This window comes from Purpureocillium lilacinum, assembly GCF_023168085.1.
Source record: "Purpureocillium lilacinum CBS 284.36 DNA, scaffold_1, whole genome shotgun sequence".
In the NCBI taxonomy this organism is placed as follows: domain Eukaryota; kingdom Fungi; phylum Ascomycota; class Sordariomycetes; order Hypocreales; family Ophiocordycipitaceae; genus Purpureocillium; species Purpureocillium lilacinum.
This window is the reverse complement of record NW_027072111.1, coordinates 4,839,209-4,863,062: the sequence shown is the minus strand read 5'-3', so window position 1 is coordinate 4,863,062 and position 23,854 is coordinate 4,839,209. Positions and strand designations below refer to the sequence as shown.

The 23,854-nt window shown below is 61.3% G+C and overlaps 8 protein-coding genes across 8 annotated transcripts; 5 read left to right on the top strand and 3 right to left on the bottom strand.

The window, feature by feature from the left end:
• Positions 1-9: 9 nt before the first annotated feature.
• Positions 10-3,479, bottom strand: PLICBS_001165 (uncharacterized protein; the record flags this gene model as incomplete). The annotated part of the gene is made up of 2 exons (XM_018317753.1): positions 10-3,263; positions 3,320-3,479. The coding sequence occupies 2 exons, from the start codon at positions 3,477-3,479 to the stop codon at positions 10-12; spliced, it is 3,414 nt and encodes a 1,137-aa protein (XP_018183278.1).
• Positions 3,480-5,097: 1,618 nt separating this feature from the next.
• Positions 5,098-6,662, top strand: PLICBS_001164 (uncharacterized protein; the record flags this gene model as incomplete). Its single annotated transcript, XM_018317754.1, has 3 exons — positions 5,098-5,203; positions 5,266-6,009; positions 6,067-6,662. 3 exons carry the CDS (start codon positions 5,098-5,100, stop codon positions 6,660-6,662), a joined length of 1,446 nt encoding a protein of 481 aa, XP_018183279.1.
• Positions 6,663-8,451: 1,789 nt separating this feature from the next.
• Positions 8,452-10,109, top strand: PLICBS_001163 (uncharacterized protein; the record flags this gene model as incomplete). Its single annotated transcript, XM_018317755.1, has 2 exons — positions 8,452-8,696; positions 8,792-10,109. 2 exons carry the CDS (start codon positions 8,452-8,454, stop codon positions 10,107-10,109), a joined length of 1,563 nt encoding a protein of 520 aa, XP_018183280.1.
• A 1,756-nt stretch (positions 10,110-11,865) lies between these two features.
• PLICBS_001162 (acid phosphatase pho5) lies at positions 11,866-12,756 on the top strand (the record flags this gene model as incomplete). Its single annotated transcript, XM_018317756.1, has 2 exons — positions 11,866-11,970; positions 12,130-12,756. 2 exons carry the CDS (start codon positions 11,866-11,868, stop codon positions 12,754-12,756), a joined length of 732 nt encoding a protein of 243 aa, XP_018183281.1.
• Positions 12,757-13,714: 958 nt separating this feature from the next.
• On the top strand, positions 13,715-14,851 carry PLICBS_001161 (uncharacterized protein; the record flags this gene model as incomplete). Its single annotated transcript, XM_018317757.1, has 3 exons — positions 13,715-13,838; positions 13,934-14,092; positions 14,235-14,851. 3 exons carry the CDS (start codon positions 13,715-13,717, stop codon positions 14,849-14,851), a joined length of 900 nt encoding a protein of 299 aa, XP_018183282.1.
• Positions 14,852-15,273: 422 nt separating this feature from the next.
• Positions 15,274-17,094, bottom strand: PLICBS_001160 (uncharacterized protein; the record flags this gene model as incomplete). The annotated part of the gene is made up of 1 exon (XM_018317758.1): positions 15,274-17,094. One exon carries the CDS (start codon positions 17,092-17,094, stop codon positions 15,274-15,276), a length of 1,821 nt encoding a protein of 606 aa, XP_018183283.1.
• Positions 17,095-18,228: 1,134 nt separating this feature from the next.
• PLICBS_001159 (uncharacterized protein) lies at positions 18,229-19,654 on the bottom strand (the record flags this gene model as incomplete). The annotated part of the gene is made up of 3 exons (XM_018317760.2): positions 18,229-18,376; positions 18,455-19,281; positions 19,355-19,654. 3 exons carry the CDS (start codon positions 19,652-19,654, stop codon positions 18,229-18,231), a joined length of 1,275 nt encoding a protein of 424 aa, XP_018183285.2.
• A 1,593-nt stretch (positions 19,655-21,247) lies between these two features.
• PLICBS_001158 (uncharacterized protein) lies at positions 21,248-23,707 on the top strand (the record flags this gene model as incomplete). Its single annotated transcript, XM_018317761.1, has 1 exon — positions 21,248-23,707. The coding sequence occupies one exon, from the start codon at positions 21,248-21,250 to the stop codon at positions 23,705-23,707; it is 2,460 nt and encodes an 819-aa protein (XP_018183286.1).
• Positions 23,708-23,854: the final 147 nt, after the last annotated feature.

The window sequence follows — 23,854 nt, the reverse complement described above, 5'->3', positions numbered from 1 at the left end:
GCTGTGTGTCTAAACCAAAAACGCCCCGAAAACCTTGGTGATGCCGCCGTTACTCCATGCCGTGACCCGTTGCTGGTCGCAGGTATCCCAAACCCTCTTCATCAGCTGCCTGAATACTGCAGCGTCGTCTTCGACGGCGCAGGCTGCCCGCTGGGCGTCCAGCCAGCTCATGACCCCGAACCTCGTCACCAGCGTGGTGCTGCCGGCGTCGATACACGTGGCTCGATATATGATCCTCAGAATCCTCGTCCTCAGATTCGACCTCAGGTATGGGTTGCTGCCCAGAGCGAGAATCTTCTCGAACCATTTCTTCTTGTGGAAGACGCCCAGGTCGAACGGCGTTTTGAGGCTGTCCAGGAGATAGGTCAGGAGCCACGCGAGCTCCGCGTAGTACTTGTCATCCTCCGACGGCTCCCCATGGAGTATGTCGTGCGCAAGCGGTAGCTTTTCCAGTGACCACACCGGGCTGCGCGTCAGGAAGGAATTAATCTTTGGATACAGCGGATGGAGCGGGTTCCTCAAGATGTCGATGGCGTGGACGGTGAAAGCCGTGAATGCCGAGGGTACTGGCCCGACTTCCACCTGCGCCCTTGAAGACTCAGCAACCTCTGACAGTATCAGCCACATCTGCGTCTTCTCTTCGTACGACGACTCTTTGATCTGGGCAGCCATCTTCAAGATGTTGACGAGTGCCTCCTTGCGAATGTTTGTGTGCTCGGACAAGAGGAGGCGCACAAGGTTCGCAGCCCATCCGTCTTCCACGAAATCCTCGACGCTCTTCGATGTCCACTTTACGAGGGCTCCAGCATCTCCGGCCTCCATCAAAGGGACCTGCAGCATCTCCTGCAATGACGCGTCACTCAGCCTTGACTGCTTGCTGTGCTCGACGCGACCAGCAGCGGCTTCGGGCTGAGCCACGGCGCCGGGCTCTTGCAGCCTCTCAACGTCAGCTTTGTTGCTGATAGCAGAGAGCTTGACCTTTTTGGACGCCATGTGCTCGCCAATTTTCTGATGCAGGACCGCTGAAAGTGCGCCATCTCCGCCCCAGAGGTGGCATGCACTGAGATACAAAGAAAGAAACCGTCCAAGAGTACGGACTGACTTGGAATCCGCGGCGTCTATTGCGTATGGCGTTTGCTCAACCAAGGCGACGCTGAGTAAAGACACCTGAGTTCCGCCCGACACGGTATCAGTTGACGAATAGCTCTGAAGCTGATCAAGGTACTTGATGGGCGAAGTGGCACACCGATTTATGCAGCTGTCGAGCAGAGACCATACGGAACTCAGATCCTTGACACTCGCATCTTCAGCGGTGCATTGCAGAGCCCTGAGTAGAGGCCTTAATCCTGTTGACCTCGAAACAAGCTGATTTTCGATTGCAACGTCGGACAATGTCTTCTTGAGCTGGTTATCGGGGGTGTCGCGATCGCCATCGCACAGCAGTCGCAGGAGGGCGGTAAAGGCAGACAGAGAGGCGCCATCCCCAAGACCTTCAATCTTCGAGAACCACCTCATGCCAGGAGAATAGCTAGCAATGGAAACGAGGTTTTCTAGTTCCATTGTGGCCAGAGCTTTGGTGCCCGGTTCATACTCGTCTTGGTACATGGACTTGAGGATGTCCACAAATAAGGGAGAAACATCAAAATTTGCTGCGAGAGCAACCCGAGGAATCACCTCGTAGTATAATCGCAACGAGCGGCTCGCTAGGGTTCTGTGCAATGCATTCTCGGGTGGGACGCTTCTGTAGCAACGGACAACCTCCTTCATGTCCGGGATTCGCTGGCAAAAGGCGTCGACCAAGCGCCTAGCGGCTGCAGACCAGACGGTGCTGCGACTTCGAGATGAGCTGCTCTCAAGCATACCAACCGCGGCATTGAGCTTCTCTAGCGCAGCGACCAGGATTCTTGTGGCGAAAAAGGATGTCAGATGAGACTTGGGTGACAGGCATCGTACAAGGACTTTCTCGTTGATGGCCGGCGGAAGAATGTTGTCGAGAAGGACAGAAGTAGGAGGCGGTACGTTGGCGTAGCGTAAGGGATCTCCGAACGCAGGGGGCAGCGGTAGAGTCATTGTGCTGAAGAGGAAGGCGGCGTATCCAATCCACGTCATCGACAGCTTCGGCTCAAAAGTGAATGACCGGTTTTTGTAGAAGTAGTCGGCGATGAGCTCCGGAGCGGCAGTAAACATGGCCACGAGGAGCTCGCTGTGCTTCAAGCTGGACCACGGGCGCAACTTGGCGGCAAACTCAGACAGGACGAAGTTGAAGACGGGGATGCCCTCTTGAAACCGGCCTTCCCAGGGATCAGAGTTGGCGCCGGCCTGCCCCTTGATCGAGCGGCTCGTCGTCTCCTCATCCGACTCCTTCGGATATAGGCCCTTGTATGGGTAAAGCACACCGGCAGCCGGCGTTGTGCATACATACATGAGGAAATGGTGTGCCTTTTCAATGACAGCGTCTCGATCATCTGGTTCTCCGGTTGGTGATGAGTAGTTGTAGAGTGCGAGGAATCGCAGTAGTGTTTTGGTGTTGAAGCTCTTGAACTTCACTTCTCGGGGTATCTTGACCTCCGCCAGGACATAAGTCTTGAGGGTGTCGAGAATTTCGGAGACGAGGTACGGCGGGTCGGCCTTGATCATATATGTGAGATGGGATAGGAGCTCCCTTTGCGAGAGCAGCTCTCTTCGCCCTTCGGGATGCAGATATTTGAGGCAGCTGAGGAAGAACCGGACGGCGTTGGTTCGGACAGACGCTCGCCTCGAGTCTTCTTGCCCGTCGCCAGTATGGCCAATCTCGAGATTCCTCCCCAGAGACGTGAACGTATAGGATCTCTCGCGGACAACCCTTCTGGCATAAGCGCCGCCGTCCAGGCAGACCGCTTCCCGCAGCAGGCGCAGCGTAGGCGAGATGATGAAGCCCTTGCCCTTCTCAGCCGACAAATTTCTGGACAAGGACTTGAGCTGTCGCTCTTGGAGGAGTGTGCGGCAGATTCCGAGGCCGTGGGCGACGAGGTGGAGAGATTCGGAGACGAGTTGGAGGAGCAAGGCGAGGACAACGGCAACGGACGACATGACGCCATCGTCGTTGACCTGAGCCGCAAAAGACCACATCTCCATGATATCATTGAGAAATACGGCATCGTCGTTGTCGGCGGCGTCCTTGGGCATTACCGTCTCGAGGTACTGCTGAAGGATGGCGAGCTTTGCTTTCCGGTCGCCGTCGCCGGATATGGCTTCGTCGAGGAGCTTCTTGAACGATTGGAGTCCTAAAAAGAGGTCAATTATATGTCGGCGCGGGATATGAGACAGAGTAAAAGCTCACCATGTCGGGCCCGTCGTAGATCTTGGTCGAACGCCAGCAGGCGCCTCAGCTGGTCGCTGGACTCGATGTCTTCGGACGAGGGAGCCTCGTGGGCGATTTTCTGGCGCTTGCGGAAGGCGGCCGCACCGTCGGTGCCGCCATTGGAAGCCCGCTTGCCCATCTTTCCGAATATCTGGAAAGAGGACGCGGGGGTGTGGTGGCCGGGCGGTCTCTTTCTTTGGGACACGGCGTGGGCGCAGAGCATGCAGTGCCTTCGCGGTGCTATCGCTAGCCATCGCTGCGCGCAGCCCGCCAAATAATTTTGGAGTTCTGCCACGCCTCACCGCTGCCGGCGCCCCGCATTCACCAGCGGGCAGCGGGCTGGAACCATGGAAGGAAGGGACCGCTCCGCGCTAGGCCACTCTGGGCCATCCTGCATGCGCTGGGCTTGCCATGTCTGCCCCTGGAGAGGCCCGTCCCTGCAGCATTAATTCGTGTTTCCATTCGCTGCCTCTCGACGCAATTCCTCACAATGCCTTTGGACAGCTGCAAGGCCACGACCAAGGCCACGACCTGAGACAAGCATGAAGGCTTTGCCCGCGGCATCAGCGCTTGTCGATGGAAAACTCGTCGACTCGAGCGGAGGCGCCGAACCGAGCCAGGATGCCTGGCCACCATGACGGAATCATGTGGCCCAAGGCATCGCCAGGGGAACGTCCCATCGTGCCCGGTTCGACATGATGGAGCCACCATCGAGCTATGGCGGACCTTTATTCTTAGAACGGAGATGGACAGACACACGACACCCTCGGGACGTGACGACGACGACGCCACTGCGCTGCACCACCAGCGCCCATGCTCGGCAGCTCCGCCCCCCGCCATGACATGATGACACGGGCACATGGGCGGGCGACAGACGAAACGTCGCGAGATGGAAGCGGGCTGTCGCGTCGCTGTCGTCGCCGCCGCACCGGGAGAGGTTCGCGGCAGGGCCCTGCTCTCTTCGCAGATGGATGCCTGGCTCACATCAGCCCGCCCGCGAGACGCTGCGGCGGCGGAGACGGCGGAGACGAGGGCGACGGGACACGAGATTCAGATTGACGAGAGCTGCGCCGCGACCCGTTTCCAGTCATTGCGTCCCCATCGCGGTTCCATGCCGGCCCCGTCGCCCACGAACCAATCTGCGCGGCGGCCTCGCCAGCAAAGGCAAAACGGCCAAGAGAGGCGGCTGCAAGACATCGACTCGCTGTCGCTGGCCCGGCCGTCAGACGCCGCCGGTGGGTCCTGCAATCTGGTGTGGCGCGCCAGCCATCCGGATCCCGCGTTCTAAGCGCCGACTGGACGGCCTGGATGACACGGCAGCCTATCACGGCCGCCCATCACGCACCTTCATCATGAACCGCCCTCGCTCAGCTGCCACCCAGCAGAGGCAAAGCCTCTCTGCCTTTTGTCTTGCGGGCAAGGCCAGGCCCTTTGGGCCACAATGCGCTCAGCTCAGGCGTTGGGTCAAGTGAGCCTCTTTGACGGCCCTATTATTATTATTATTATTTTGCCCGGCCCCGTCGTTGTCTCGCTCTCGCTCACTCAGACGAAGGTACAAGCGCTCCAGCTGGACTTGTCGCATGTTCTTCTCCGCCGTCGCACTTATATCGCAGCGCATCGCTGGACGTTCGCGTGCTCCTCGTCTGCGTCGTCGCTCGTCCGCCTGATGCAGACACTGCGTCAGATACAGCAGTCATTCGTTTACCTCATCCCTCCGGCAGGCCCGCTCGGCATGCGTCTGTTCTCCTTGGCGCAGTATGAATGACTCGGCCGGCGCTGCTTTTAAAGTCCCCTTGACATGGTTCTCGGCTCTCCTCTCGTGCGCACCTATTCTCTCTCGCCTCAGGACAGGCTCCGCCGTTGGTAAGTCGCCGCTGCTGCCTCGTTCGACGAAAAGAGCACCGACGTCTAACTTGCCCATCCAGATATTGAGGACCGTCGAATGGCCCGGACCGCCGTCGTACAGAGTCCGCCGTCCTACCAGCCTCGTCCCGTGGCAGCTCCGCAAGCGGATCTCTCTCGGACGGCTTTCAAAGACGACATGCCGAGGAAGAGCGCTGGTTCGCGAGGCACAAGCTTCTCCGCGAGAAGGGCCTTCTGGTCAGACGCGGCATCGCGCCGGCCGCAGATATCCGCGCCGTACGAGTTTCGCCACCTGCACTCGGGGTCCTACCATACCTCACGCGAGAACTCGTCGGACCTTCCACGGCAAGACGGTCATCCCCAGCGCAGAGGCTCGTTCCGGCCCCTGGAGCTCAGCATCTACATGTCAGACGGCCGCACGTCGCCGATTTTGCCACACTTCGACGTGCCGCGGGTCATGACTCCGCCCCCGCCAGCTTACTTCGCCAGCCGGACTGAGGAAGATCACGCGCTGATGCGCCAGCGGAGCTACACGTCCATGTCGTTCCATGTCCCGCGTCGGCATGCCGTCGACAGCTCTCCGTCCACCACCCTGGACGAAGCGCCACCGCGCATCCCGCCAAAGTCGAGGAACCGCATGCGGGCCTACACGGCGACGGACGTAGATGCCATCAAGGAGCGCGTCGCCAGCGCCATGATTGAAGTGGAGCGGCTGCAAAAGCAGATCGACGACGTGATTGAGCGTCAAAGTATCTACACCAACAGCCGGCCGTCAACGCCGCATTCGATTGCACGGACAATGCCAGGTGAGCCTGACATCGAGGCAGGACATCGGCACCGATGCTTACATGTATTTCGTCTAGAATTAGAGCCAATGCCCTCGATCCCCGCTCTCCCACCTGCTGCGCCGTCGTTTGCGCAGCGCCTTAACTCTGAGCTTGAGCGCCCGCAGACGGCACCCACCAAGGCGGAGCCATGCGTGGCCAACCGGACCGACAGTCGGGCGACGGCGTCAGGAGGGGCAGTCACTCCAGTGTCCCCGCGCCGAGACACGCGGCCACTGCCGCCGCCATTGCCGCTGGTGCTTCGGCCACCGCTTCGCAAGAAGAAGTCTTTCTCGCGCGTGTCGTCATGGCTCTTCCCGGGCTCGGAGACGGGCAAGGACGCCAGCCACGACTCGGTCACGAACATCCCCAAGCCGATCAAGGGCCGCCAAGGATTCTACCAGTGCGTCGCTGCGGCAGGACTGCAGGGACGACGGAGCTACGACTCGCTTGACTCCTTGTCGACGTGGGATTCGGAAGAGGAAAAACAGACTGCACCGACAACGTGGTCGCCCGGCAGCACACCTATTGCGAAGCAAGACGAGCCACTGCCGCAGCCGCCCTTGGAGAGGTCGGCTACGTTTGGAAAGATTGACCAGCCTCGGGTTAGGACGAGTGTTGGCGTCGCGATGTAAAGGGCGGGCGAAGATGAAAAGGGGAGAGGCTGTACATAGCTGGAATGGCCAGGACGAAACGGCGGGTCGGCGATGATGATACCACCGGGTGTGTGCGAAACGTACCTACCTCGACTTACATGCTGGACGAGGCCCATGGCGGCCTCGGCGGCTTCTGCGTGCTGGAGACGCAGACAAAGCACTTTGCATACCATCAGATAGAGCGCAAGGTCGACGACGACCCTGGTAATGAGTGAAAGGTCGACAGGCTTGTGAGCCCTGAAGGTTTTTGCCCCCCGCGATTCAGAGACTCCTTGGTGCCATTGAGTGCGTTGTAGATGTGAGACATGCAAGCGGCAAGATGGGCGGTGTGCGACGGTGATGACCTTGGGCTGACACAGAGGCTCGCGGTCCTGTGACGAGCAAGAGAAGGGGGCAGGGCAGGGATCTAATGATTACCTTACCTGCAAGGGCAAGGGCGGTTGTGGTAATTCCGAGCCTGGCGGCGAAAGCGAGAGGAGAGGCAAGTACCCAAAAGTGCTGCAACAGCAGAGTGTGGCTCGTATGTACCCCGTAGAGTAGCAATGGCGGAGAGGGCTGCATATAGGCAATAAGTTCCTAGTAAGCAACAACCTCGAAGGCATGCCTACGGCACGGCGAACCTGCCATTGCGGCACGTGCCTGCGCTGCAATCGACGTTTGGGGGTCGCGGACCTGCTGGGCTCCTCCGGCTCCGCAGCGCTGGGACGCGGCATCGTACTGGAAGGCGGACCAACACGGCAGGTTGGGCACTCCCATGACGACATTACTGCAGCATTGCATCGTCGTGTGCATGTTGGCCTAGACGCGCCGGGCTGACACTTTCACGCAATTATGTGACAGTTGCGATTACTGATTCGCGGTTCTCGACGATCACTCGGTTGGCAGGCACCCAGTCGTGCTCTGCAGGCGGCAACGGGAATCCGCACAGTGAAAATGCCAAAGGAAGCGGCGGCGTCGGTATCCGTTTACGGACGTCTGAGTTCCCGGTTCTACGTGAACGTTAGGGCTTAGATGCTCGGTGTACAGATGTAGTCTTTATCAACAAACAAACAAGCATGCCCTCACCTAGAAAATTACCCGAGCACTTCCCGGCCCATCTACCGGAGCTACCTTTGCCTTGGCAGGGTGAGTGAGCATTGAGCAAACGTCCATGGATGCTCCCAGTGCGGCGCATGCGGCCGTGCGTCTTTTGGTGTTTCGGCACGTGTCCCTCTGCCCTGCCCAAGCTACCAAGGTACCTATGAATAAAGCGCCGGCCTACTAGGTAGGTAGGGGACGGGACTGTACGTACTACCTTTGGTACCTGAGGAGCCATTAGACTAGGGCCACGTGCGCTGCCAGTTCGACGGCGCCGTGGCGACTCCAGCCTGCGCCCTGAGCTTGGGCGCCGTTCGCCGGACGTGGATCAAATAAAAGAAACCTGGAAGCAACCTTGCACAGCGCTCTTTCTCCTGGGCTGTGTCCTGCTCGCGCGGGACGGCACGGCAAAGAAGCGAGACCGGAAACGCCACCGCCGGCCGCCCAGGTTCCCTCTCACTTCCGTCACCTCACCTAACCTAACCGCACAGCATCGCTTCGCATCACCCAACATCCAGCGACATCATCGCAATCCCCATCCGCCCGGGCCAACCTCCACCCACTAACTGCCAAGTGTGCGCTCGCCACCAGAGCGCGCACGTTGTCCGTGTCCACGGTGCGCACTGGCTCCTCGGACCCCGGAGCGCACGCCGGCCTCGGGGAGGGCCATGGGTGAGGGACAATAGCAGCCATGGGCGTGGCCAGCGTCTTGACCTCGCTCGTCAGCGGGCTCTTGCCCCGCGACGGCATCAGATACAAGTACAGCGCTGTCCCGGCGTCGACCGAGGACTGCGAGTCGCCGCCGCCCCCCCATGATGAGCAGCTCGTCCATGGCAATCACCGCCCAAGACCGCTCCACGAGCAAGCAAGGCTGCTTAAACTGACTGCTGGCGCCATGATTCTCTTCGCCGTCTTGGCCGCTGCCGCCGTATATGGGTACGTGATTCGCAGACCGTTTGGCGTCTTGACTCTTGACCCGATATCCCAAGCACCGAGTGAAAGCTTACCTCCCTCCTTTTCACTTTGCGCAGGCAGGCCCATCCTGACTCACGCGGATGCGAGGCCACGGGCTCCTGCGATGGCGTCTCTCCGCACACCTGGGGACAGTACTCGCCCTACTTCTCGGCGCCGTCATCCCTTGACCCGGCCTTGCCCCACGGCTGTGAGCTGACCTTTGCTGCCGTGCTGTCCCGTCATGGCTCGCGGTATACGACCAAGGCCAAGTCGTCGCCGTACCATCAGCTCCTCGACCGCATACACGCGTCGGTTGACAAGTATGGCAAGGGCCTCGAGTTTATCCGCGACTATACCTTCACGAACCGTGTCGACGACTTGACCTTGTACGGGCAAAAGGAGCTCGTCCAGTCTGGTGCGGCCTTCTATCAGCGGTATAAGGACCTGGCGCACGGCTCGGAACCGTTTGTGCGTGCTTCCGGGTCCCCGCGCGTCGTCATGTCAGCTCAGAACTTCACGAGGGCCTTTTACGAGGCTCAGGGGATCAGCGGCATGGGGAAGCTGGAGCAGATACTTGTGCTGCCGGAGAAGGTTGGCTTCAACAACACGCTTGATCACGGCACGTGCCCAGGATTTGAGGACGGGCCCTGGAGTGCGCTAGGGGATGGCAAGCAAGAGAACTGGCGGTCCATCTGGGCAGCGCCCATCATGGAGAGACTCAACCACAAGCTGCCCGGGGCGAACCTCACGCTCGAGGACACAGTCTATCTCATGGATCTGTGCCCCTTCGACACGGTCGGCACGCCCAACGCGACCAAGTCGGACTTTTGCAGGCTGTTCTCGCAGGAGGAATGGCACGGCTACGACTACTACCTGTCGCTCGACAAGTGGTACAACTACGGCAACGGGAACCCTCTTGGCCCGACGCAGGGAGTCGGCTACGTCAACGAGCTTATTTCTCGACTGACGGGAAAGGCTCTCGTGGACAACACCTCGGCCAACTCGACGCTGGACGCATCGCCTGACACATTTCCCCTGGACCGGAAGCTGTACGCCGACTTCAGCCACGACAGCCTAATGACGTCGGTGTACGCGGCGCTCGGCCTATACAACCGGACCGGCGACCTGCCCGACACGCACAAGCTGTCGCCGGGCCAGACGCACGGCTACTCGACGTCGTGGACGGTGCCGTTCGCGGCGCGCATGTACGTGGAGAAGATGCGGTGCGCCGGCCACACGGGGAGCGACGAGCTGGTGAGGATCCTGGTCAACGACCGGGTCGTCCCGCTGCAGGGCTGTCGAGCCGACGGGCATGGGCGGTGCAGGCTGGGAGACTTTGTCGAGGGCCTGTCGTTTGCGAGGTCGGGCGGCCACTGGCCCCTGTGCTATGCATGAGAGACAGTGAGAGATGGAGACAGAGACAGAGAGACAGAGAGATACAGTGGACAAAGAGGCAGAGAGAGATAGATACAGAGGCAGAGAAAGGGAAAGAGAGAGAGAGAGAGAGAGAAAGTGGCAAACGTGTCATTGTCACATGTAACGTGACGGTGGACTGAGCAGTCAGTGTTTGTGTAATGCGCGTTGTCGCGAACGGGCGGTTAGTATATGTATATATGTATGTCTGTATGCACAGCAGTGCGTACATTATACCCAAGCTGCAGCTTGGAGATGGCGGTCACGGCTCCTTCTTTGTCTCTCTCTCGCTCTCTGTCCTTCGGCCGCTTTGTTGGGCCAATGTCCACGGGGTGCGGACTGTCCGTGCCTCGTCATCAGGATGCGCCAACAAAAGGGCCGAGCCACGGGTCTTTGCGTCGCTTGCCAGAGGACGCACGTCTCGCGGCGAGGCCGGGCGCAGCTTGCGCCGGTGCCTTGGTAGGCGCCACGTCATGGACGGCGGTGTTGAGCAGCAGCAGCAGAAGCAACAGCAGGCGCCCCAACGGGGACGGGGAGTGGAGGAGACTCGAGGAGGGTGATCACTGAGCTGACGCGACACAACAGAGACATGAACGATGGATGGCAGATCCAAGCTTACATACAGTACATGCACGATGTGCACATTGAGGTGTTTAGTGGGCAGCGTTTTCTACAGTACATTGCGCAATGGGGATGAAGAGGTAACATCGCCGCACCTTGTTTCGGAGGTCTCGCGCATCTCGGGCCGGATGCCGCCATGCCATGGTCATGAACAGTCGTTGCTTTTTTGGCTGCTGCTGGCGGGGCCTTCGATGGCTGTTGAAGGTTGCGTCGCAGCTTTTTTAGTGACGGGAGCCTGCCCAGGCTGCTGCCCCAGCTCCAGGGCTGTTTGTTTCCATGCACCTATCCAATGCCACCCCCACACTGGCGCTGCAGCCACTCGGCGCTGCAGAAAAGCAGCAGCCTGGTCGCCTGCCCAGGCGCTGTCTTGGCAGCAGCCTCCACTGGAAGCATCCGGCCGTTCGGGGGAGCGCCTAGGTCCACTGATCCGCAGCACATGGCACGCTAAAAGCGGAACCATCGCAGTGGAGGCGCTGGCCCTGCCCGCCTGGGGCCCTGGAGCGTGGCAAACCTGGTAGCTGACAGCTGCCCGGGCTGGGACGGGAGGCGCTCCAAACGGGGGAGGCGCTTCGTCAGCGGGGGCAAACGACTTCCTTTGAAACCTCCACTGAGCGACAGCAGCAGCAGGGCTTGCGTATCGCACTAAACTTGCCCGCTGTCCCCTGCAGCGACGTGGACCAACGCCCCAGGCTCATCAACCCAAGCTTCCACTGCTGCTACGGTTCCCCCCCAGGCGCGTCATCGGAAACCTTGACCTTCCACTTTGAAGCTCCGGCGCTGTCTGTCATCTCACGCGAGCCAGCCCAGCCCACACACCACACACAACAAACCTGGAAGGGGGGCCTCAGCCAGCCAGTCTCCAAACAGACCGCTTCTCGAGACCTCCAACCTTGAACCCAGGCAAGCAAACCATCATCTCGACCCGTTCTTTGTGTGCGCTCGCCAAACTCGCCGCTGTCGCATCCAGCGCTCGGCCCTGATGCTCAACGCGCATCGCCCAACGACCGCTCCCGTCCCGGTCTCGACCTAGACTCGCCCACCCCATTGCGACCTACCCTCCCAAAAGCCCAACAACCAACCTCACGAAGCCTTTGCACAGTCCCGCGCACAAATCGCCATGGTGTCGACGGGCGGAGGCATCGCCATCGCCGTCGTCGTGCTGCTCCTCGCCGCAGCCGTCGGATGGATCGTCTTTACGCAGCTGCGCGCCCGCAAGCTCGGCGTGAGTGTTTCCTCCTCCTCCTCGGTCGTCGCCGTCGCTCGCCGCAGAGGTAGCTGTCTCGCCGAGCGGCGTCGACAGGTCCGCCTTTTGGCACAGAGCAACAGGCGGATGGCTGCCCGATGGACCGGCCCTCGCTAACTACGGCGCGTCTCTCTGCAGCTCCCCCCGCCGAGCCTATCCTCCTACCTGCCCTGGAAGAAACAGGACAACCCGTACGGCCCGCCACGGCCGGCGCCTGGCGGCGTCGTCGGCTGGTTCAACGACCAGGTGCGCAAGTTTAAGAACCGCAACAACCGCTCCGCCGCGGGCGCCTACGAGCAGCCGTCACACGGCGGAGGAGCCGCTCCCCGCGGACGTCGCGGCTTCGGCCCGCTGGATCCGGACGAGGCGTGGGACGCGCGCGTCGGTCATGAAGCCGACGGCTACGGCTACTACGAAGAGCAGGAGCTCAGCGGTGGCCCGGCGGCAGCGGGTCGACGCGGCTCGACTGAGTACCACGGAGGCAGCTACAGCATGAACCTGGCCGCGACGCCGGGTGCCGAGTACGACGAGGAGGCGGCGCGCGGCCGCGCACCGACGAGGAGCCCCGGGGCGGCGCCGGCGGGCCAGCGCAATCCCAACCCCTTCGACGATGACGCCGCCGCGGCAGAGAGCCTGCGCGGGGTGAGCCCCCGGCCAATTGTCGAGACGACGGACGCGCAGGCAAAGGCGCACCAGGCCAAGGATGACCCGGACAGCGCCAACAGCCCTACCGAGCGGCGGTCCATGTTCCGAGAGAACGTATGAGACGCCGCGAACCGCGCATGGCTGGGTGTTGAGGAGTGCGGCGTCGAGCGGACAGATGGATCAGCGGGCTGTGCTGCCGAAGTGGCCGTGGAACACGAAGAGCGACCCTTGACATTTCATGGGCATGGGCATGGGCTGTAGCTTGAGCGCCTGGAGCTGAGCTCCCGGCATCGCATCTGCTCATTCGCACACGCGCACATTTGCTCGTATAGACCCCCCCTCCGGGGGCGCTGCGCGAGCTCAAGGGGCCACTACCACCGCCGGCGCGGACCGAGGGGGGATGTGCGTGTTTGGGCTTGGCACTTGTTGTTTTCAGATCCGCGACAAAGGGGGAAAAACGCGAGGCAGTGGAGATGGAGTTTTCGGTGTTTCTGCTTGTATCTCTCGGAGGGCCCTTTCTATGTCTGTACAGTATGCGACCCGGGCAATTGCAGGACTGCGGCGCGTTGGTTGGCGCTGACAGCGTCGATGTGGAGTCGTGGGCTAGTGTATTGCTATGGATGGATGGCTTTGCACTTCGAAGTCCATCCGTCGACTCTTGACACCCTTGCAGCGCATCAATGTAATGGCACCTTTGTTGTCACTCATATTTCGTCGAGGTGTGAACCGTGATAATGTTTGCTGTGTGACTTCGCACGAAGTACATACCCTAATGATGCTGACAGACGCAATTGCCCCGCCAGAGCTCCGGCTCCAGCTCCAATTCCAGCGCCGGTTCCCCGTCCGCCGCCGTGCCGGCCGTTCATGGAGCTGCCCCGCCACGGTGGCGCTCACTGTCAACATGCCACCTCCAACCACCTCACCACGCCAGCTCGACAACCACCGCCAGACGCAGCGCGCGTAGACGAGCCGCTCGGTCCCCCGATTCAGATCCCTCAATTGACCACCCAAGGGACACCCTCCTTCCCGTCCGCACGTCCACCCACTCTCGAACCTTGCACCAACAAAACCCGCCGCCATGGCCGACGTCGACGTCGACCTCCAGGCCGTCCACGACGCAATGGTGTCGGCGGCCTACGAGGCCGGCAAGATGATTCTCGCCGCCAACCCGGCCGACATTGACACGGGCACCAAGCTCAACTGTATGTTCCGCAGCGGAGGGGACTCTCCTCGTCGTCGATGGATGCGTTGAAACGGTTGCTGACCCGAGGGGTGCCTTCACTCGCGCCCCGCGCAGCCGTCGACATCGTCACCGAGGTGGACAAGGGCGTCGAGAAGATGGTCTCGGGGCGCCTGGCCGCGGCGTTTCCCTCGTTTGCGTTCATGGGCGAGGAGACGTACAAGCCTGGCGTGCGGCTGGGCCCGGAGCCGACGTTTGTCGTGGATCCCATTGACGGTGCGCTCTCTCTCTCCCCCCTTCCTGTCACCCAAATGACGACCTGGTTGTCGTCGACGACGACAGCGGCGATTACGACGGCTGCTTCCGCCGCCGCCTGCGGTGACGAAGACACCAAACGCTGACGGCCAGGGCCCTGCAGGCACCACCAACTTTGTCCACTCGTTCCCCAACGCGTGCATCTCGCTCGGCCTGGCCGTCGACCGCCGCCCCGCCGTGGGCGTCATCTACAACCCGTGGCAGGACCTGCTCTTCACCGCCGTGCGCGGCCGCGGCGCCCACATGACGCGCATCCGCGGCACCCCGCCGCAGCGCCTCCCCCTGGCGCGCTCCCCGCGGCCCCTCACGGGGCTCGGCTCGGCGCTCCTCGCCGTCGAGTGGGGGTCCGACCGCGAGGGCGCCAACTTCGACGCCAAGGCCGCCATCTTCCGCCAGCTGGCCGCCAGCCGCGAGTCCGGCGGCAGCATGGTCCACTCGCTGCGCAGCCTCGGCTCCGCCGCCCTCAACATGGCGGCCGTCGCGGCGGGCCAGCTCGACGCCTACTGGGAGGGCGGCTGCTGGGCCTGGGACGTCTGCGCCGGGTGGTGCATCCTCGAGGAGGCGGGCGGGCGCGTCGTCGGCGGGAACCCGCGCGACTGGGATACGCCCCTCGAGTCGCGCGTGTACCTGGCCGTACGGGGCGCGCCCACCGGCCAGGAGGAGCTGGTTGAGGAGTTTTGGGCCGTCATGGGCGACCGCAAGCTCGAGTACTCGGTGTAGCTGGACCAACGGGGGCTTCGACTTCCCGTGGGTCTTGCCTTGTGAGCACAGCCACCACTACGTGAGTGCATGAAAACCAAAAAAAAAGGGGCTAGAATAGATGACGCTATGATGACCGGGACAAGATGTTTTTGTTCATGCTATGCTGAATTATATATATATATGATATATAGACAAAGCCCGATATGTGGCAGAAAAGACACCCGTAACGGGTCTTATACACGGTGAATGCAGAAACGCCTTCCAATGCTGCTTGTTGTCGTCTCCTGTCTTTTGCTTGCACAAAGTTTCCTCAACCATGCCATGCCGTTGCAACGCTATGCCGAACAAAAACACATTTTAAATGAAAACGAGACGAAACAATCATAATGGAAAAGAGGTTCCTCCGGGGGAGGGGAGAGACCAGAGACCGAGAAGCGGGATCAGCTGCTAAACTTGCTCTTGGCCCGCAGCCGGGCGCCATACACCCACAGCAGGATGGGGCTCGGCCAGCCGATGCCGACGGCACAGGCGGCGAGGACGGTGCCGCCCTTGCCGAGCCCCAGGGCGGCGTACATGTAGGGCGCAAAGAGGGGGAAGCCGAAGCCCGCGAGACTGCGCAGGACCGTCATGGCGCCGACGGCGCTGGCGGCGTAGCGGGCGTACGAGTCGACCATGTAGCCCTGGACGCACTGGAAGCTTATGATGGTTCCCGCGGCGTAGATGGCGGCGCCGACGTTGGGCCAGATCCAGTGCGTGGCGGCGTCGGCGGTCCACGAGTAGACGAGCAGGCCAACGGGCACGAGCAGCCCGCCGGGGATCATCATGGGGACGCGGAACTCGGGGCGGCCCGGCCCGCCCGCGGGGACGTAGTGCCGCTTGAGGGCGGCGTAGATGCGGTCCTGCAGCGGGGCGCACACCTGCGTGCCGATGAAGAAGCCGATGCCCAGCGACAGGTAGTTGAGGCCGCCGATGCCGACCGACTCGTGGTACGTCTCGGTCCAGAGGGTCGGGAAGGTGGACAGCACGAGGTAGATCATGCCGTACAGGTACATCATGTACAGGGACATGACCTGGACGATGGGCTGCGTGACGAGCAGGCGGAAGGGCCGCGTGAGGGCGATGCCGAGTGTCTGCGCGAGGGTCCGGTCCGGGCGGTCGAACTCGGTGCGCAGCTCCGCGTTGCCCGTCTGGCGGGCGAGGCGCGCGCGACGGCGCTGCAGCAGGACGGGCGCGTACGTCTCCTGGAGGAAGAAGAGGCCCGCGGTCTGGATGACGCCGCAGGCGATGGTGGTGCTGTAGAAGACCCAGCGCCAGCTGGTGCGCTCGGCGATCCAGCCGCCGGCAATGGGGCCGATGGCCGGGCCCAGCAGCGGCATGAGCGAGTAGACGCTCATGGCCTTGCCGCGCTGCTCCGGGTTGAAGAGATCGCTGAGGAGGCCGCCGCCGATGGCCAGGGGCGCCGAGCCGCCGATGCCAGCGAGGAAGCGGAAGGCGATCATCTGGCCCTCGGTGCGGGCAAGGCCGCAGCCCAGGTTGAAGAGGAGGAAGACGAGGTTGGAAGACTGCAGGATGATGGTGCGCCCGTACAGTTCCGACAGGGGGCCCCAGAGGAGCGGACCGAGGGCGTAGGCGGCCACGAAGATGGACAGCACGAGGGCGCGCTCGAGCCCCCCCTCGATGGCCAGGTCGTCGCCGATGGCATTGAGCGCGGGCGCCACCATGGACGACGCCACGGGCGAGATGAGCGTGAAGAAGGAGACGCACAGCACGGCCGCCCACTTGCGCTTCATGGGCCAGTTCTTGGGGTTGTCCGGGTCGTCGGGCCCGGCCCACCGCACGAGGTTGGGGTCATCGTCGGTGGCGGCGGCGGCCTGCGCCTCAGCTGTCACCTTCTCCCCGTCCTTGCCGTCGCCGTCACCCCCGAGCTCGAGGTCCCGCTGGTTAGGGATGCCGTCCCTGACCTCAGAGACGGTCCGGGACAGGGGATCAGCCGCTGTGGACTTGGCCGACTTGGTGGTGGCAGCGCGCGAGAGCGGCTCGCTGCGACCCCTGCGGGATTCCGACGTGGAGGAGGCGTCATCCTCCGAGTCCGTCAAGGTGCGCAGATGCTCGTGCTTTTCCGGGTCGAAGTCAGAGTGAGGCGCGGAGCGATCTTCCAGTTGCTGGTGTTGGTGATGCGAGGTCACGGTGCTTGCCGTAGAGGGCGACCTGGGCGTCACGCCCGGTGCCGATTGCTCAGCCATCGAACTCTTTTCGTCCATGATCACAGACGACGGTCATAGATCTATTCAGACCGCAGCAAAACGAGTTGTGCTGGCATGCGATGAAGGAGTCCTGTGTGTTGTGGGTGTCAGGGTAGTACGGTCGCGTGCCTCACTTATAAGCGGGTGGGCAGGCGTGTAAGTCGGTTGGTCGCCCCAGGCCCGGCAGTGATACATGCAAACGGACTCGAGAGAATGACGAAATTGATTCCAAAAGGGATAAGCAGGGAGAGACCCAAGGCGGCAAGACCAGCGAAAGGGCTCGAAGAAGAGAAGGGAGGAAACAGAATGAGGAGGAGGAGGAGGAGAGAAGTTCATTCAAGCAGGCGCACCGCCCAACCGGGATTGACTTGTTGAGGGAGCGAGCGCCCTTACTCCGCACCGCGCCGGAGCGCATCGCACTGGGACTGGCATCGCATCACACCGCATCGCCTCGGGTCGGGTAGCCGTGCCGTGCAAAATCTCTTCTCTGTTTGCGCTGCCAGGCCAGTCCAGCAGGGGAAAGAAGCGGTTGGGTTGGGCTGCGCATGGGGCTTGGGGGGGCCGATCCGTCGCCGAACCGGCGCCGCCGACAATGGAGCGCTGCCAACTGGCTGGAGCCTCCGTCCGCGTTAGTGGTGGCGGCAGTGGCGCCGGCCCGTCAAGGCAGGCAAGTCAGGGCGTGCCAGTTACTAAGGCCTCTTTTTCCAGTTAGGGATCCCGGGTTCGCTACCTAAGTCCGTCCGTGGGTTGACCCCGGACGCAGTCGTCGGGCCCGACACCTGCCGCCTCCGTAGGCCACGGGAACTCCACGGATCGTCCTTGGCGGCACCCGGCCTGCGCAACCCGACTCTTTGTCCACGGAGCGACTGCCGGCCCCAAGTCCGGTTCCGTCATCTCTTTAAAAGTTGAATGCCGGTCCGGCGGCCTCGTGTAAACGCCCGTTTATTTGTCAAAGGCAGAAAGATTTGCTATGCGAAACAAGCCCGCCCAGTCCCGACCCCGGGCCCTCAGCCAGAGTCACAGGTTCCTCATACGCGCGTCTCCCAAGCATTGCCAGACGCGGTGCGCCCTCTGATTGTCAAAATGTACTTTCCGGCCCTTCAATGAGCAAGATAACGCCTTTGTGAATGTGTGATAGCTTCCGCATTACCCTCACGAAGCCGGCGCCGCGGCCGTCTCCTTGCTGTCCACCTTCTTGGCAGCCGGTGCGCCCTCGGCGGCGCCCCCCTCGTCGTCGCGCGCCCGCTTGCCGTTGGCCGCCGGCGCGTCCTCGCTCGTCGACTGGATGCGCGGCTTGGCACTGTAAACGCTGTCAGTCAGTCTCTGCGCCAGTTCGGTCTCGCTGTGCCCGTCCGCAGACAGGCATGAGGGGACGTACTCCTTGAAGTCGCCTCGGCGCTCCTCGCCCTTGCCGTCCCGGCGATCGCGGTCTCTGCCGCCGTTGTCGCGGCCGCCACGGCCGAACCCACCCCGGCCCCTGCCACCCCGGCCCCGACCGCGTCCGCCCCGCCCGCCTTGGAAGCCGTGCTTCTGGTCGTGGTCGCGACGCTTCTTCCAGTCGTCCCGGTCGCGCGGCCCGGCGTTGTCCTTGCCCCGGTGGCCCTTCTTGGCGCTGGGATCACGGCCCTCGAAGAACCTCTTGGAGCTGGTAGAGCTGGGCTCCAGCTTGCCCTGGCGGATCATCTCGCTCTTCTCGTCGCAGTAGTCCTTCTTGGTCATGATCTTCAGGTCGTGCTCCTTGTACTTGGGCGCCGGCTCCAACGCGACAAACTTCTTGGCCTCGTCCTCATCGGGGAAGGTCACAAAGACGGACCCCTTGAACAGACCCTCGGGCGTGCGGCGCAGCTTCAGACCCTTGATCTCGCCGTACTGGGCGAAGAAGCTCTCGAGGTCGAACTGCGTGTCAGGGTTCTCGTCGCCGAAGCCCTTGACATAGACGGTAGCGGCCTCCGCCTTGGCGCGGCTCTCAGCCATGGGCTTGTAGGGCATCTTGCGCTTGATCACCTCCTCGCCTTCCTCGCCCGACACCTCGAGGAACTTGCTCTCGCGCAGCGCCGCGACCACGGCGCTGTAGGGCTGGAAAACGCGCATGCGCTTGAACGAGTGAATCTTGGAGATGGGCATCGGCTTGTTGGCCGTTCCCTCACACGACTCCCACATGAACTTATCCTGCGGGAAGTTCCAGTCTCCAAAGTAGAACTCGACCTAGTCACAAAGGAAGGGTGTGTCAGCCACTGCCGTGTGAAGCCAGTGGAATCTCTCGGGCCGTCATTATTACCTGCTTGCGGATGGCCGCGGGGTCATCGACATCCTTGCGGGTGCTGGCGTCGAACTTGACGTTGTTGCGGGGGTTTTCCTGGTCGATCTTGGCCGTCGTCTTGATGATATTCTTGCCAGTGGTGGCGGCGGGCGTCTCGCCAGCAGGCTCCTCGCTGGCGGGCTCATCCTTGGCGGGCTCGGCTGCGTCCTCGGCTGTCTGAGCCTTCTCCTCCTGCTGGGCCTTGTCCTCGACGACCTCGACGGCCTCGGGGGCCTGGACTGCCTCGGTGGGCTGGGTGGTCGCGTCGGCCTCGCTCATTTTGACTAGAGCACAGAGGCAAGCGAATCGATGTGGGCAATAATATGGACGGGCGCGCAAAGGATGGAAGAGTTTCTAGAGCGACGAGAAACGTGAGCGATGGTCCAGGCAATCGCTTCTCTCGCGAACTGGTGGCGGGGCTGAATGAACGAAGAGTCACCGGCGAGACGGGGGGTGCCAGCGCTTTTCCCGCCGCAAATGACAAGGACCGTCTTGAGTAGACTCACCTGGAACAATGCTACTCAATCGATAGTAGGTCTTGCAAGAGGGAGGCGATGCAGCGATTGATGGTGCCAGAAAGTGTCCGTGGTGCCGCTGAGATGGGGAAAAAAAGACTGCCCGGAATTTCTGCCGCGACGGGCAGAAGCTTTGCACGCAGCGAAAATCTAAAATGCGCCCTCACCGCCCGCCCGCTTCCCCACCTGCCTGCCTGCCCACCTGCCCACCAGCCCGTGTGGCCGCCTGGCGCCTATCCGCCCTCATGTCGGGGTCCCGCCCACCGAGGAGCAATCAGCGGCAGCGGCACCTCAGCGACGACTGCCCCTCCTAGATGCAGGCTGCTGCCGTCAACCTGGAAGTCTTGGCCACTGCGAGTCGCTCCACCACACGGGGCTTTCTAGTGGGCGCCGCTGAACCCTGCCGCTGGAGGGCTCAATTCCAGGTTCGACATCATCCATGCATCCCGTCAGGAACGCCATTCAATTGAGACCCGAAGAAGTCAAGAGGTACTTACGTGATGAACCGAGAGCATCCATAGATGGCCGTCGACAAAGGAGATTTCCCAATTTGGCCCAGGACCCCCACGGCACGTGCCTGGATACGGTCTCTCTCCGTCGTCCCCAGTCCCGGCTGCGCTCCGTAATAAATAGGCTTTCGGTCCCGTCCACCAGAGCACTGCCGCATGCAGGAACTCTGCAGCGGAGACTCGCCCAGTGCCGACGGCCCATTGAAAGCCCAATGATGGCCATTCCTCTGTCTCAATTCACGTTGAGCCAAGACGGCAGTCCTCATTGCTCAACAAGTAGCGCGCAGGCGCAACGACCCCTTCATAGGCGCGCTCTCCCAGAGCCCTGCTGCTGCCAGACAAGACGAGTATATGGGGCATATGCCAGGTAGTGACGGATAGCGATCAGTCTCTTCCATCAATCTAGCAGATCTGGCGCCAGTTGCGGGATCAACGCGGGCGCGACCGCATCGCCGATCCCAACAGAAAAAAGCTTCCAGTGCAGCTCGACGTAGATACCTAGTAGTATGAGCGACTACGAACAAATGACATAAGCAGCCAGCTGCCCTGATTCTGGTCAAGCTAACCTGAAGCTACCGCGTCTCTCAACCTTAAAGATCCGCCTCACCACCGACTTCCGGCATGTGAAAAAAACCAGGCGTCTTTTCTTTCTTCAGGCCATTGAGTTCCCTCGTGCTGTGCGCTTCGTCACCGACACACGATCGGCCGGCCGTGGCAGCGGCAGACGCAATTGCGCTTCATTGACGTCACTCCTTTCACCCGTTAGCGCTGGCCATGAACCGGTAACGGCTCCCCATATTTGACCGACAACGGCCCAGCCATTGCTTCCTTATCTGGAGACCGCGACCATGAGACGCCTCAATCGTCTACCCGGCGCCTTGGCCCCTCTGCGGCGGGCGCCAAGGGCCGCTGGACACCCCGGCTCGCCGCTCCCCAAGCGACTGCACCGTGGCTTCTTCACCAAGGCTACGAGTCCGCGCCTAAAAGATCGCATCGGCGCCACCTTGCCCGCCGCCATCATCACCAGCGGCCTTTTCGTCTGGTGGCTCTACCCCTCGGAAGACTTCGCCGAGCTGTCCTCCCAGCCTAAGAGACGGCATCATCATGGTGGGCGTTCACGCTCCGAGCTTGAAGATGACCTGGACGAACTGGAGGAGCAAGACGATGTCGACGACGAGCAAGAGGACCAATCCGCATGGGCCAACTTTGCTCGTCGCTTCGAGTCTATCTCACTCATGTCTGACCTCGAGTGGACCGAGTGGTCGGATCGGCTCGTTGGCTTCATACTCCCCGAGTGGTCCAAGCTGCTGCCAGGCTACATGAGAAAGTTGCAGCGTGAGCTGTCCATGTCACCGGGCTCCTTGGCCGACGAAATTTGGCAAGAGGCCCACGACCCGGTCATCAACCCAGAGATACGATACTCTGCCCGCGTTCGAGTGTCTTCAGACCTGTGTGACGAGGAAAAGGAGTACCTGTCCCGGAGACGAAGGGTGGCCCGGGTTGCCCTGGCGAAATATCTCGGCCTCAAGGAGGACGAGGTTCATCCCGATGATGTCCCCACCATTGCCATGTGTGGCTCTGGTGGCGGCCTCCGCGCCCTCATTGCCGGTACAGGCTCACTCCTGGCTACCGAAGAAGACGGGCTATTTGACTGCGTCACTTACACTGCTGGTGTAAGCGGCTCCTGCTGGCTTCAAACACTCTATCTGTCGTCCTTCACCGGCAGCATCTCAGCCCTACTGGAACATCTTAAAGCACGCGCGTCGATACACATCGCGTACCCGCCGGTGGCTTTCCATTCTCTCATATCTTTGCCTACGAGCAAGTACCTCTTGAGCGGTTTGGTGGAGAAGCTCAAGGGCGATTCCAAGGCCGACTTTGGTCTGGTTGACATATACGGCCTGCTTCTCGGTGCCCGCTATCTTGTGCCCAAAGGCGAGTTGGGTGTCAACGACCAGGACTTTAAGCTGTCAAATCAACGCGACTACGTCAAGCTCGGTCAACGTCCCTTGCCGATCTATACGGCAGTCCGGCACGAGATTCCAGAAGCCCGCGAAGACCCTACTGCATCCCCTTCTGAGGCGGCCAAGGAAAAAGCAAAGCAAGAAGCCTGGTTTCAATGGTTCGAAATCACGCCCTACGAATTCTTTTGCGAGGAGTTCGGTGCTGGCATCCCAACCTGGGCCATGGGGAGAAGGTTCAACGATGGCAATGATGTGCCCCCCGAGGACAGCTTCCACTTGCCTGAGATTCGCGTTCCTCTCCTCATGGGCATCTTTGGAAGCGCTTTTTGCGCGACGCTGAGTCACTACTACAAGGAGATTAGACCGCTGGTGCAGAGCCTGACCGGCTTCAGTACCGTCGACGACCTGGTGTCTGGTAGGGACGACGATCTGGTCAAGGTGCATCCGATCGACCCTGCCAGCATCCCCAACTTTGCCTACAATATGTACGGAAAACTAGCCAAGACTACGCCCCAAAGCATCTACAAGCATGAGTACATCCAACTGATGGACGCCGGAATGTCCAACAACCTGCCCATCTACCCCCTCTTGCGCCCCGGTCGAGACGTCGACGTCCTCATTGCGTTCGATGCGTCGGCTGACATCAAGTCGGACAACTGGCTCTCCGTGGCAGATGGCTACGCTCGCCAGCGAGGCATCAAGGGATGGCCAGTCGGAATCGGGTGGCCCAAGCCCGGCGAGTCCGTCCAGCAGACGACAAGGGAGCTTGCCGATGCCGAGGCGGACTCGATGCGCGAAGCGGAGCAAAGGGTGCAGGATGCAAAAGCGGAGCAAGTTGCGCTGCGCAAACAGGCGGGAGACAAGGCCAAAGACCTTTCCGGCAAAGACGAGGAAGCCAAGTTTGAGCCAGGAGACGAGGAGGCCGGCGATCTGGGCTACTGCACGGTCTGGGTCGGCACCACGCAAGAACGCAAGTCGGAACAGCCGCCCCCATCCAAGAAGATCACCGAGGCCAACACGTTCAACCTCATGGAACCTGACGCCGGCATCGCCGTGGTCTACCTCCCATTCCTCTCCAACGACAAGGTTCCCGACATATCGCCCGGCACGACCGAGTTCCTCAGCACCTGGAACTTTGTCTACACCCCTGAGCAGATCGACAGCGTCGTGCGTCTTGCGCGAGCCAACTACGACGAGGGCAAACAGCAGATCCGTTCGACCGTTCGCGCCGTCTACGAGCGTAAGAAGCAGCTCCGTGAAAAGGCAGAGAAGGAGATGCAGGAAACGACGTTGCGGAAGAACGCGAGGAGGGCTCTCATGGGCCACGGAGACCAGTTCAGCTGATGACCCACCCGACGCGTTTGGATATCGGCTAGTAATCTGGCCTGGAGTTTTCATGCATATACAATGACAAGTAATAGCCACACTGGCGTTGATCGTGCCACAATGAGCCTTGATTTGTTTGTTTTACAGAGTGTGCTTAATATACAT